The sequence below is a fragment of the Sinocyclocheilus rhinocerous genome, unplaced genomic scaffold (assembly GCF_001515625.1).
Source record: "Sinocyclocheilus rhinocerous isolate Xijiao unplaced genomic scaffold, SAMN03320098_v1.1 scaffold749, whole genome shotgun sequence".
NCBI lineage: Eukaryota > Metazoa > Chordata > Actinopteri > Cypriniformes > Cyprinidae > Sinocyclocheilus > Sinocyclocheilus rhinocerous.
Window position 1 is genome coordinate 1,400,372 of NW_015653466.1, and position 13,121 is coordinate 1,413,492.

The window sequence follows — 13,121 nt, forward strand, 5'->3', positions numbered from 1 at the left end:
TTGCTGTTACATGCTTTTTTAGTAGCCGTATAACATGACTCGTACTGTCCTTATAATGCAAGTCAAATAACTTTTCTCTACAAATTAGCAGTAGTATCAAACAATTCAGGAAGCTCTACTGATACGCCGGACGTGTTCGGCCCACTCGCGCCCGTTCCTCTCCAAGTATAGAGGTGCGTTCGACTTGATGCGGCGCCGCGCAAACCGATCGGCGGCTGACTTGAAGCAGTGCATGTCGGCTAGAAATTTTGTCCGACTTGAACCGACGCCACGTCACTGTCACGTGCGGCATCAAAGTACCGCGATAGCGTTTCGAGAGCAGCCGGCTGACTCAGCTGGCTCAACTTTTTCAGAGCAACTGCTCTCGGTGACGTCTGTAGCCGTGCTTCAAGTCGAACGCACCTTAGGTCTCTCTTTGCAGGAAAGTAATGGGAGTTACCAGACCGGGGCGTTTTTAGACCATGTTTCCTGATTGGCTGACATCATAGTGACGGTGGGGTTAGGTAAGGGGGATCACTTTAGGTGCGTTCGACTTGAAGCACCGCTACAGACGGCAGTCAGCGAAAACACCCACAAATTCAGAACCGCTCACTTTTGCTCTGCAGAGACCTCAATCCCTTCCGTTCTGCGCATGACATCGCCTTAAATACTCCAGTTGATTTTCCCCACTTTTCGTCGCCATCCTGAGAGCGCAGTAGAGGAGGAGAAATAGCGGACTCTATCGGAGTTTTTTTCAGTGATGTGTTTCTAGGCAGCGGGACCTCGTGGAAAGAAAACGTTCATTTTTTTATTTTAACGGACTCTGCATTTCGGTTGTGCTTGGAAAAGCCGCAGAGTGATATTTGTGCTCGAGAAAGAGGGCGGCGTGAAAGGAAAACTTTTTGTGCCAAGGTGAAGAAATCGAGTTTTGTTGTTGCGAACGCGTCCGTATAAAGGCAAAAGTTCGGGATGTCTCTCTCGGTACCTCAGAACGGTGTAAAAGGGGATAACGAACCCGTCATCGAGCTTTTTGTGAAGGTAAGAGCCTGACTAAAAACTAATTTAACGTTAAGTAAAGATAAAAGGGATGGCGCTCCCAAAATAACGTTCGTTTGTGAACACACACGATATTTTTGACTGAACGATACACTCTGTCACCTTTTGCTTTCAATATGTTAAAAAAATGCGATGAAAGTGCATGGTGACCGAGACCTAAACGTTGACACTGCACCTCCCAAACTACAGGCTTCTGTTGTAATTTGAGTCATAATTCTGGTTTCACTTGATACATGAGCTATTCACAGTCAAAGCGACCACCTCAACCCGTAATATGTCTAAAACAATGTCATAAATTGGATTCAGCCATTGTGTTTTACAGTAAGAGTGAATGATGACACCGTGTCCATGTGAATGTCAGATGGGCGTTTTCTCAATATCACCCAATATCTGACTATGTGCTGCTCCTTTTATATTCTTATGATTATATGTAACAAAAATAACGGGGAAAAGTTTACTCCCTCAGCCAAATGCACAAAGCACGCGGGTTTAAGGAGAGGTTGCATGGGAAACCGACAACAATGTACATCTGCAGTTCCCAATCCCGACTGCAGGACATCCGTCCGGTCCAGGATACAGAGTTACCCACACTTACATTAAACCGAGCCAAAAAGAGCCCAAATGTGCTCTGCCAGAGTTCAGGATATGTCTGTTAAGAAAGGACGTTGTATTTAATATCCTTTGAATGGATGAACCCGTCTTTTGTTTCTTTATCTACTGCAACATTGTTTTGCCTTCATAACAGAGTTTTATATTTTAACTCCACACAGGAATCAGTCTGTGTTTATTGTAACCAGAGACGGTGTTAGGATCTATTTTTTGATGGTTTGGCTCTTAAGACTAAACTCTTAGTCATTTCCAACATAAACTGAAGTGAAGGAATCCGGTCCTTCCCTGGATCTTTGAGTAATCAAACTGGAATTATTCGAATTCCTCTCCACTGCTGGAATCCTGCTGTCCTCTTTCTTTCTTTCCTTTGCTTTTCTCTTCTTTTCTCTCCCTCCAAAGGCCTTCTGCCGGGCAGAGCGGGAAAACTCCCGAAAGACTGAAAGGAGGGTGAGAAGGGAAGTGGAGGAGGGGAGGGAGTTACAGAAAGAGGAGGGGGCTCTTAACAGTGGATGTTTAGGGACTGAGATCTGTTTGGAAGTGTGCAGCAAGCTCTCCTCTGTAACCCGCATGATTACTAAACTACTAGTGCATTAAAGCTCAGAGGACTTTGGATCTCAGACTTGAAAATGCTGACCAGGCGTGTATGATTCCCGAGCCTTTAATTAAAGGATGCCCCTGCTGTATTAAATGGTCTGTAATTAATAATTCAATGAACATTACAGCAGTTTGTCACGTTAGAAGGCACTTGTATAGGTCAGCTCTTTTTGGAAGTTGTGAAGTGAGCCTATAAAACATTAGATGAGCCTCAGATTTTAAATATGGGCTTTGGTTTCTAACAGATTGATTGTTAAAGACCCCAGGAAATCTGAGGAGTGCCGTTTTCTTTACTGTATTGCATTTATTTTACTGTATTCTTTTACTGTACTGTATATTTGAATTATATTGACCTTTTGAAATACATATATGATTTTTTTTAAATGTTGCATATATATATATATATATGTGTATATGTGTGTGTGTGTTTCTGAGTGTGTATATGTATATATAGAAACATATTTTATTATTAAATATATAAAATAATGTTTTAAAAGTTGTAATAAATATTTGTTTTTATAACACCATAAATATAATATATAAGGATATGCTCACTTTAGAGAGCATTTGAGTGAATTTTGTCAATGTTTATAAGTACACTAACATTTAGATGGCTTCCAGCTAATACACAAAATGCACAAAACTCAAATTTTTATTTCATGGGGTCTTTACAATAAAGTGTCCATCCTATTGTCTTCCTCTTGCCCTTTTTTAAGAATGTCTTGCTGTAATTTGGCATACTGTATGAAGTGCTTGATACATGATATAATTGATGTTGTTTTATGAATGGGTTAGTCAGGAAATTATTGTCTTTTATTGCTGGTGTTGTGATTTTAGATTCGGCTTGACCACACAGCAGTGTTGCCTGATCATTACATAGTGAATCAGCATCAAAAATTAGCACCTGAGCAGGAATAAAACAGTTCTTCTGCTGTTGTGGCTTTGATGTGGAACGGCATGAAGAGAGACCGCAGGTCACCCTCCTTCAGCACTGACAGAGTCTGCTGCTGATCTCAGATGAGCTGCAGTGACACTTACACTGTGTGTGTTTCGTTTCTATGGCACCTGGGTAAAGGGAGTTTCATTTTATGTTTGAAAGTGCACACACTGCAGCAGAAAGATAATGGTGACCTCTCTCCCTCCCTCCCTTTCTGTTGTTTTATGTCTTTCTCATTCGTAATTAACAGCATGTGTGTACCGCCTTTCCTTCCTGCACAACATCACAGCAGGACCACCCCCTTTGTTGCCATAGAAACCAGGCAAACCTTGCCCCTGCTGGCGGGTGATAATGCAGTCATCTCCCTTCCTCCCTCCCTCTGTACAGCCGCACCTGCTGGCCATCTTTACCACGTGGACATTTAGATATTTACTTTGATTGCAGTAAAGCACACTGCAGCTTGTGTTGGTGTACAGTACATTTCAAAAAGAGTCTGAACACACTTCTTGTGTGGTTGAATCAGATCAGTGCTTGCTGGTTTAGAAGTCTTTGTGTTTCTCTTAGTTGGCTTTTTATCCTCTGTTCTCTAAGGCCGGGCATACACTGTGCAATTTCATCAAGGTACCAACTCGCACTGTACGAGCAGATTGCATGCGATGTAAAGTCAAAGCTCATGATTTATGTGCTCACACTGTACGGTCTGATTGTCGAGCATGATTTATGTGCTCACACTATGCGTGTGAAATACTCTAGTTGCACAGACGATGACACTGTATGGACGATAGCCAGAGATATCAAAAAAAATATATATAAGCATCAGGTGATATTGAGAGGATTTGTCATTTCCAATTAATGTATTAAATTATTACCATTGCTATTATTATTATTATGGTACTTTTATTATTAAATTTATAGGTCTACTGCAATTCATTTGCCCCGCAATAATTTCATAGCTCATTACCACACAACCGCACAACTGATGCGTGAATAATAAATAATTAAATTAGCTTACTCCTCATTGAAAATGATTTAAAACATTTAGATATATTAGCCTACACAATGAATAGGCCTAGGCTATAATTAAAATTCTGTCTAAAGTAGCCTATGTTCAAACACTGTAATAATCAGTCAAGACCTTTATTAGCCTACAGACAAAGACATGTAAAAAACAACTTGTTTTACACTAAATACTTCAATTCTGTTGTTGTTGTTTTTTCACTACGTATATCAAACCCTGTCCACACGAACGCGGTTATTTTTAAAACCGCAGCTTTTTCTACGCGGTTAGGCCGTTCGTCCACATGCAAACGCAGCACCAGTTCACTGAAACCGAACATTTTTGAAAACTCCTGCCAGGGTGAAGATTTTCAAAAACTCCGGTTGCAGGGTTATCGTGTAGACAGCGAAACCGGAGTTTTTGGCTTGTAGAAAAACTCTGTTTATAAAAATACCTGTGTACATGGCCTCAGCTATAAGAGATTTTTTTTTTTTAGAAAATAAATTAAGACAATACCCAATATGTCTCTCGTCTCCTCTGAGAATATGTGCCGTTAAGTGTCAGATGCCGACAGCTCAGTCAGTTTTTACTTTCACTTTCTTGTAGCTTAATGATTGACTGGAGTTTAAAACTTTTTCGTTTTCTTTCTTGCTGTATTAAAGATTAAATAGTTAAAGTTCTATTTTCGCGCAGGCGCAGTGAGGGAAAAAGCACTGAGTTTAGGGCAGTCGTGCGATACCCTCACGAGGGGCGACCAAAATTTCTGACATGTCAGAAATTCATCCGACCGTCCGATTGCCTGTCGGGAGAGACTTATCGCTTCTCGTTTACCCCTGTACACTGCACGAACACTGCACGACAAACGACGCACGACAAAGCTGAAATTCAGCCCGACTCAAATAAAGAGTCGCACGAGTCAGAATTCAGTTCAGAATTGGACGAAAGTGTATGCCCAGCTTAATGGATTTGAGATTTGAGAGATCAGCCTCAGAGCTTTAATTGGATCAGTGTCTCTTAAATTGTGACTTCTCTAGAGTATGATGCAGCAGAGCAAGAATTTGCAGTTCTCATGGTTATTGAATGTTAGGCTTATTTTGGGTTTTCAAGGAAATGCTTCCATTCAAGTCAACGTCTAGAAGTGTGGTATATTATAGATATTTAGAGTAGGAATGCATGATATATCAATACACTATTGGTTATCGGCTTAATTTTTATCAGTACTGGTCAGTATTGGAAATTTAATTTTATTATATGTGCATCCCCAATTTAAAAGGGCTTACAAAGGCAAATATTGTTATTACTATTGCTCATACATGTGGTTGGAGATTAAAACAAGGTATTAAATGTTGATGTGTTACTTATTCTTCAGCATTAATGCTACAGGCCTCTAATAATGCTCAGATCATGCAACTTGAGGATTTATAATTTTTGCTTGGAAGACTATAAAATGGTCAAGAAATCCTTTAAAGGTGGGACAGAGTCATATTTTGGGACCAGACTTTTGTACAGACTTGTCCAAGTAAGCAACCACCCAGAACAGCCCAGCAACTGGATAACAATGTGCTAAAACGAACACCTTAAACTCCCATAACATGCTAGCATTGTGGTGCAAACAGTGTGAGTTTTGCATTGGCAAGTATCATTCACATTTTCTTTAAAATGTGTAGATCATTCATGATCTACCCAATCCTCTACCTCAGTGTGTACGGGTTCGAAACTAGCTCTGCAAAGTGAGCCAGATCACCATGTGACGGTGGTAATGTTTACTCTGCAGAATGACACTGTCACTCAGGTGCTTTACACAGTTCAGGTACTGATGATGCAACCTCAGTAACCCTTGCTCTGCTTTGATTGGCTCTTTAGATTAATTATTGTTTATGCTGCATGCCGAGTCAGATGACTTTAGTGTTTTGTCTCTGGTTTGATTTTTGTTTAAGCTGATGTTAGCAATTGTTCACTGCGGACTGCAGAGTTAGTTGAATCACTGCTCATGAATTCGAGGCCATTGGCCTTGTTTTTTTAGTATTGCATGTATTTTTGAAGGAACTGTTGGCTCCTTTGAAAAAACAGGATGTGCTGACTTGTGAAATATTTAGTTTGATCTATTTTGATATTCATGTGGAGTTCATAGGCTCTAGGGTTGGGCCGATAGACGATGCCATCGTCCATCGCCGATACCTGACAGCCATCACGATGTTAAGCTGACATCGTGATTCCCCCCCCCTCTCCCGCAATCCGCCGCATCCCAGTTCTGTGTTCGGAAAGGAAATTAAGTGTACTACGGAAACCCTAAAGGGAATAAATAGCCTACGAGATGGGAGGATCATTCGCCATCGTCCTATCAGACATTTCTCCTTACTCTGTGTATGTGGTAAGTGAACTTTCATGTACTGTAATGCAACAGGCTACCGCTAGCAAGAGGCTAACCTTTTAGTGGCTTCACGCTTCGGGCACACCCCTAACCCCACCCCCCCATGTCATCGTCCATCACGATGTTTCACTGCAGACATCTTCCGATGCCAATTTGGTAGACATCGCCCAACCCTAATAGGCTCAGACCTATTGTGCTGTAAACAGCAACATGTCTATCAAAACCTCAAGAGGAGCACAAAGCGTTGGTGAAGGATTATGGCACCCATCAGAGTGTCCTTTCATCTCTCACTGTTTCCATTTTTAACCCAAACTAGCGGTCAGGTTTTTTTTCAGTCCAATTCCAGAGTGTTAAATATGCAATTCAGTCTTTTATCAGCTGCCAAGATGGGATCTTACATAAACACATACATTTAAATGCATCAAAAGATTGGTGAGAAAATGGCCATGTATTTGTTTACGGATTGGAGAAAGTTAATGTGTTATCAGGTGTTCACACAGTGACACAGGATTATTAAAACGGGATTATTAGAACATGGACACATTCTTGGCCTTTAGGACTCCACCAGAGTCAAATGCCTTCACTGCATGAGATCTATCCTTACTGAAGAGTCTGAAAGACAAAAGACATGCACAAACTCTTTCACCCCCTCATTCCCTCTCTCTTTTCGTCGCGTTCACAGATGGCTCATATCTGACCAGAAAGCTGCATTGCAGTCGTCTCAGTATAGTGAGCCATCACGGTGAAGTTTCATCCTTTTGTTTGGAGCTCCATTGTGTCCTCTTATACTGGTTTTGTGTGTGGGCAATGACTTTTATTTTCAAACCAATGAAAAGTTTGTTCATGTCGTGTGCCCCTCCTTTGAGTCGCCCATTCTGTCTGCTGCAATAGAGTTCAGTAGGAGGTTTGATCAGATGATTGATAGACTATTGTGTCTATCAGACTCAAATGCAATGAGAATATTTGCAGTTATATGTGAAATATAAATTATTTAATAATATAAAATCTTCATGTATTTATTTAAATATGGAAGAGTTTATATTAAATTAGGAAAGCAAATTTAGTTTGTAGGGCTGCAACAATTCAGCCAAAGTTTTGTACTTTGTATGTAGCCCTAGTAGTTTGTTTTATGAATCAGCCACAATGTTACAACTGTTTTTGGCAAAAAATAAAACTTTGAACCAAAAAAATAAAACATTATGACCTCTTTTTAAATATTTAGTGTTCAGTATTTATTTAGAAGATAAAGATGGCAAAAGAAGAACCAGCAAATAATTTTTAGATGTTCTGTTGTTGTGGGGTTCATCATCTCATTTACAAAACCGCACACCTGTGTGCCTGCAGACTGTGTAACTTGATCCTGCATGACTGGAGGCATTTGTTTAATATTATTTATGCATAGCATGATGTGGAGATGTGGAGGGAGTTTAACTTCAGGCAGAATGCATAAAGAACAAAAATGAAGTGACTGTGTAATTGCTGGTTTATTTTCAAAACTGGATTAACCATAGGTTACATCTTCCATAAATAGCCAGTTACATTATTTGAGACATAAAATAGATATTATAGATCATTACACATGATGATCATTACACATTATGGGTGTTTTATTCATTCATTTTTTTCTTGTTCTGCCTCACACACACACGCTCACAGTCTCTTATGAGTCAAGTTTGTTTGTGTGTGACTGCCTATTGCAGCCATGTGCCAAGAGCATATGATGCTGTGTCAGCGCTGTCTGATTCCCTCACAGGGTTTCAACAGGATTGTGTGGATGTGCCATTGCCATCATGACATTGGATGTCACTGTACGATGATATCTGTAGCATAGCCAGCATTTGAATTTCATTTTAAATGTTAAATGTAGGCAAATTTGACCAGGTTCTTCTAGCAGGAGTGATTTTACTGTGGCCGTCTTAACCTATACGCTCGTCTCTGTTTGTCTAGATTCTGCCGTTGATCTGCATGTGTTTAGTCTTGTCAAATCTCATAGCTGATTGGCTCTCGTCTCCTGAACAAAGAGACCTGCGTGTTTTTGTTCATTTGAAAAAACACTTGTTTATTCAGCTGGTGCAACATTGTGTAGTCAGTGGTGTAGGTCAGGCGAGACTCTGCATGTGTCCATTGATGTGAGCGTGCGAGTGTTGACCAATGACAGGCTGGAAGCGTGGCCGTGAGTCATCAGTCTGGGGTCTGCTTTTGTGTTAGAAGGAATGTTCTGGGAATGTTTGCACAAACTTAGTAGCATGCAGGAGATCTGCATGGAATCTGGAAACGTGCAGAATTCAAATGCCAACAATTTATTTTAATGTCTATATATCTTCCCCGCTTTTGCTTGTTAAATTGTTTTCTTTATTAAAATAGGGGTTTCAAATGCTATTAAAGTGTAGTACTTTTCAGCTCTCTTTAATGTTTTAAAATAATAAGTTCAAGTTCAGTACAAATTAAAGATGTCTTTGATTACCACAGACAATTTTGAGAGTTGAAAGCTGAATATATGTGTGTGTGTGTGTGTAAAAAAAAATATATGAAGAAGCAAATTATAAACAATAGAACAAAGATACAAATTAAGTTTTTAAGGTACAATAGGTTTATTTAACGTAGTAAGAAAAACTGCAGAATTTGAATAATCAAATGTAAAAATAAAACCTAGCATAGCCTTCAGTGTCACACAGACCTTCAGAAATTGGTTATCGGCTGAATTTTTATCAATACTGGCCAGTATTGGATATTTAATTGTGCTTGTACGTTTAAAATAAAAATATATATTTTTTAAAGTTATTTTAATGTTTTTTTTATTACAAAATTTTGGGGTTATCAGCCATAGCAATTAAAAATAATTAACAAAAATAATTATTCTCTTATCTGTATTCATGCCAGGATTTTATTATATGTGCATCTAGGCATGGGCCGGTATGAGATTTTGACGGTATGATAACCTTAAGCAAAAATATCATGGTTTCACGGTATCACGGTATTGTTGTTACAGCTCTAAAATGTGTTATTTTTAAATGTCTGGGTAAAACAAAAACTTTTTTCCACTGAACGCAATATATTTTATTTTTTAGCGACATACAGAATATTTGGAACAGTAGTATTTGTTTATTTTTTCTTTATTTCATACATAATTTGATTATTATTTTAATAATAACCCAATTTGAAGCAAAAACAGAATGTTCTGACTAGCTTTGTGAAATTATACTACATGCCTGAACGAAACAAACAGCAGGAGCTCTGAATGAGACGCAGATTCACTCTCTGACAGCAGGAGGCGCTCATGGAACAGCACTGATATAGCGTTTCCTTGGTTAGCAGCGCTGCGCTGAAACACTGCTTTAATATGAATTATAAAGAGACGAGATGAAAAGAAAATACCATCCAAACTTTTCTGAAGACAATCAGTTCCCCTCAGAAACACATTCATATAAACCCCAAATCAATATTTAGGATAAAAAAACAGCCGGTTGCCGATCACGTAAGTTCCAGGGGAAGCTCCTTCGGCCATCATACACACATGACTGACTGCTCGCACCAACAGGAGGGGGAGGGGTCGTGTCACTCACTGCACTCAACCTGAGGGATTCCTTCCTACACTTTTTTTCAGTCTTTCAAGAGACATGAAAAACAGCGCATACCGCAGGAACGGTATAACGGAAAATATTAGTGGTTTTGAAACCGTGACATTTTCAAATCGCGGTATACCTTGAAACCGGTAATCGGCCCATGCCTATATGTGCATCCCTAATTTAAAAGGGCTTACAAAGGCAAGTATTGTTATTACTATTGCTCATACATGCGGTTGGAGATTAAAACAAGGCATTAAATGTTGATGTGTTACTTGTTTTTCAGCATTAATGCTACAGGCTAGGGGTGTGCCATATCATACTGTCCACGATAATACCGGTATAAATTTTTACATGATAAAAAAGTGTCATATCGCGATATCAATGATATAGCGACGTGATGACGTATGGCGCATTTACTTTCCCTAGCGTGCACAACAACAACACCACAAACCCAATAGGTGTGTTCGACTTGAAGCAGCGCTGCGCAGACTGATCGGTGTATGACATCAAAGTATCGCGAGAGCGGTTCTAGAGCATATTCAAGCACACACTCTTACCATCAAAAATAGGCGAGGTGCCTATCTTTAGCAAAGCGGCGCGGAGAGCTGGTGTAAACACAAGCATTGACTAGAGTGGCCGCGATCAGGTCCGCTGGCCACTTCGGACCCGTAACTCGCCACAGTGTGCAGTGTAAATTAGGGCTGTGCGATTAATTGAAATCGAAAGCGATTTGAGACGTTGCGGTTTGCTAATCGCAAAGCCTGCGATGTGGACACGATATTACTCTGTTCCAGAGCATATGCATGATTGCAAGCCTTGAGAGGCAGCCTTACTAACCAACAGAGTGAGCACATCTCCGTTCTCTCCAATCAGCACTGCTCTAGCCAACTGCGTAAAGGTACAGTTCTTTATTTACACAAAATAAACTAATCTTTCCTTTTGAAATTCAGTAATTAAGTAAATTCTGTAAAAGTAGTAATACCAATATAATATTCCCTGCTGAAAAAAACAATAGAACCCCTCCCAAAACACAATAGAAAATTTAATGGATTTAAGAGTTATAATGGGAATTATATTGGCTTTAATGTAAACTATAATGGTGTCTACTGGTATCTGATGGATTCTGTTGGTGGGATGTAATCTGGCAGATGGGAAACAATAAAACAACAGTAATTCCTATTGGAATAATGTCCAAAACACACTACAAAAATGAATTTTGTAATTGTTTTAATGGAAACCATAAGAATTTCTGTGATGGTTTCTATAGTTTTTTTTCCAGCAGGGTAACTATTCACATACTGTGCTGCACACTATTGACAATGTTAAGCTGAAGCTTGACTTTGCAAAATTAAAATCGCAAATCAAATCGCAATCGCAATATCTGTCAAAAAAAAAATCGCAATTAGATATTTTCCCCAAATCGCACAGCCCTAGTGTAAATAAGGAATAAGTCATCGGTCTGCTTCAAGTCGAACACACAGCTGCTGCTGCCACTTTATGACAATAAATTTACACTTCGAATTAGGTAGTATGTCATCGATGACAGTAGCTCATTGGAAAAGGATGGAAAATGCCCTTCATTTTGTTTGCACTAGAGTTGGGTGATGTCTACCAAATTGGCATCGGACGATGTCTACAGTGAAACATCGTGATGGACGATTACATCGGGGGGCAGGGTTAGGGGGTGTGCACAAAGCGTGAATCCGTATGCAGAAAGGCACGGAAAACAAATAACGTGTCCTACGGAGCCACTAAAGGGACATGGTTAGCCGCTTGCTAGCGGTAGACTGTTACATTACAGTACATGAAAATTCACTTACCACATACACAGAGTAAGGAGAGATGACTGATAGTGGCGAATGATTTGCAGATACTGAGCACCACTGACAAATATCTAATCTTGTACAATGTGTGGTAGGTATTGCCGCTCCATAATATAGAGTTCGTGTGATCGCGAATATCGAAAGTGAAAGTAAAATGAGAGCGCGCATTCGAAAGCGGTTTCAGTGCCCTGCATATTAGTAGCGACTCCCTGATGCCTGCAATTTATATATAGTATAATTACCCAACGATATAATTGCAAGAGAAAGTATTGAAATATATGTTTTTTTTATCCTCCTATCTCGTAGGCTATTTATGCCCTTTAGGGGTTCTGTAGTACACTTAATTTCCTTTCCGAACATGGAATTGGGATGCGGCGGATTGTGGGGGGAGGGGGGGATGTTGGGGAGATAACGATGCCGGCTCAACATCGTGATGTCTGTCAGCCATCGGCGATGGACGATGGCATCGTCTCAACCCTAGTTTGCACTAATAAATGCTGCTGCCTGCCAGCTGCAATCACCAATAAAACGTTGTTCCATATTTTTTTCTATATCGTCATAAATATCGTTATTGCAAATATTCTTGAAATATCGTGATATAATTTTGAGGCTATATCGCCCACCCCTACTACAGGCCTCTAATAATGCTCAGATCATGCAACTTGAGGATTTATAATTTTCACTTGAAAGACTATAAAATGGTCAATAAATCCTTTAAAAGTGACATATTTTCACAAAAGTCATATTTTGGGACCAGACTTTTGTAGAGACTTGTCAAAGTAAGCAACCACCCAGAACAGCCCAGCAACTCTATAACAATGTGCTAAAACGGACACCTTCGTAAACTCTCATATGTGACCCTGGACCACAAAACCAGTCATAAGGGTCAATTTTTTAAAATTGAGATTTATACATCATCTGAAAGCTGAATAAATAAGCTTTCCATTGATGCATGGTTTATGATAGGACAATATTTGGCCGAGATTGAAAATCTGGAATCTGAGGGTGCAAAAAAAATCTAAATACTGAGAAAATCGCCTTTAAAGCCTTTAAAATTAAGTTCTTAGCAATGCATATTACTAATCAAAAATTAAGTTTTGATATATTTACGATAGGAAATTTAGAAAATATTTTCATGGAACATGATCTTTACTTAATATCCTAATGATTTTTGGCATAAAAGAAAAAT

General features: G+C 39.4%; 1 protein-coding gene across 1 annotated transcript in view; it reads left to right on the forward strand.

Annotated features, from left to right (window-relative positions):
* The first annotated feature begins 647 nt into the window (after window positions 1-647).
* Window positions 648-13,121, forward strand: part of LOC107716011 (chloride intracellular channel protein 4-like) — a 37,577-nt gene continuing 25,103 nt past the window's right edge. The window contains exon 1 of the mRNA XM_016522316.1: window positions 648-1,017. Coding sequence (XP_016377802.1) covers window positions 949-1,017 — 69 coding nt within the window. The 5' untranslated portion in view covers window positions 648-948. The remainder of the gene's footprint in view (window positions 1,018-13,121) is intronic.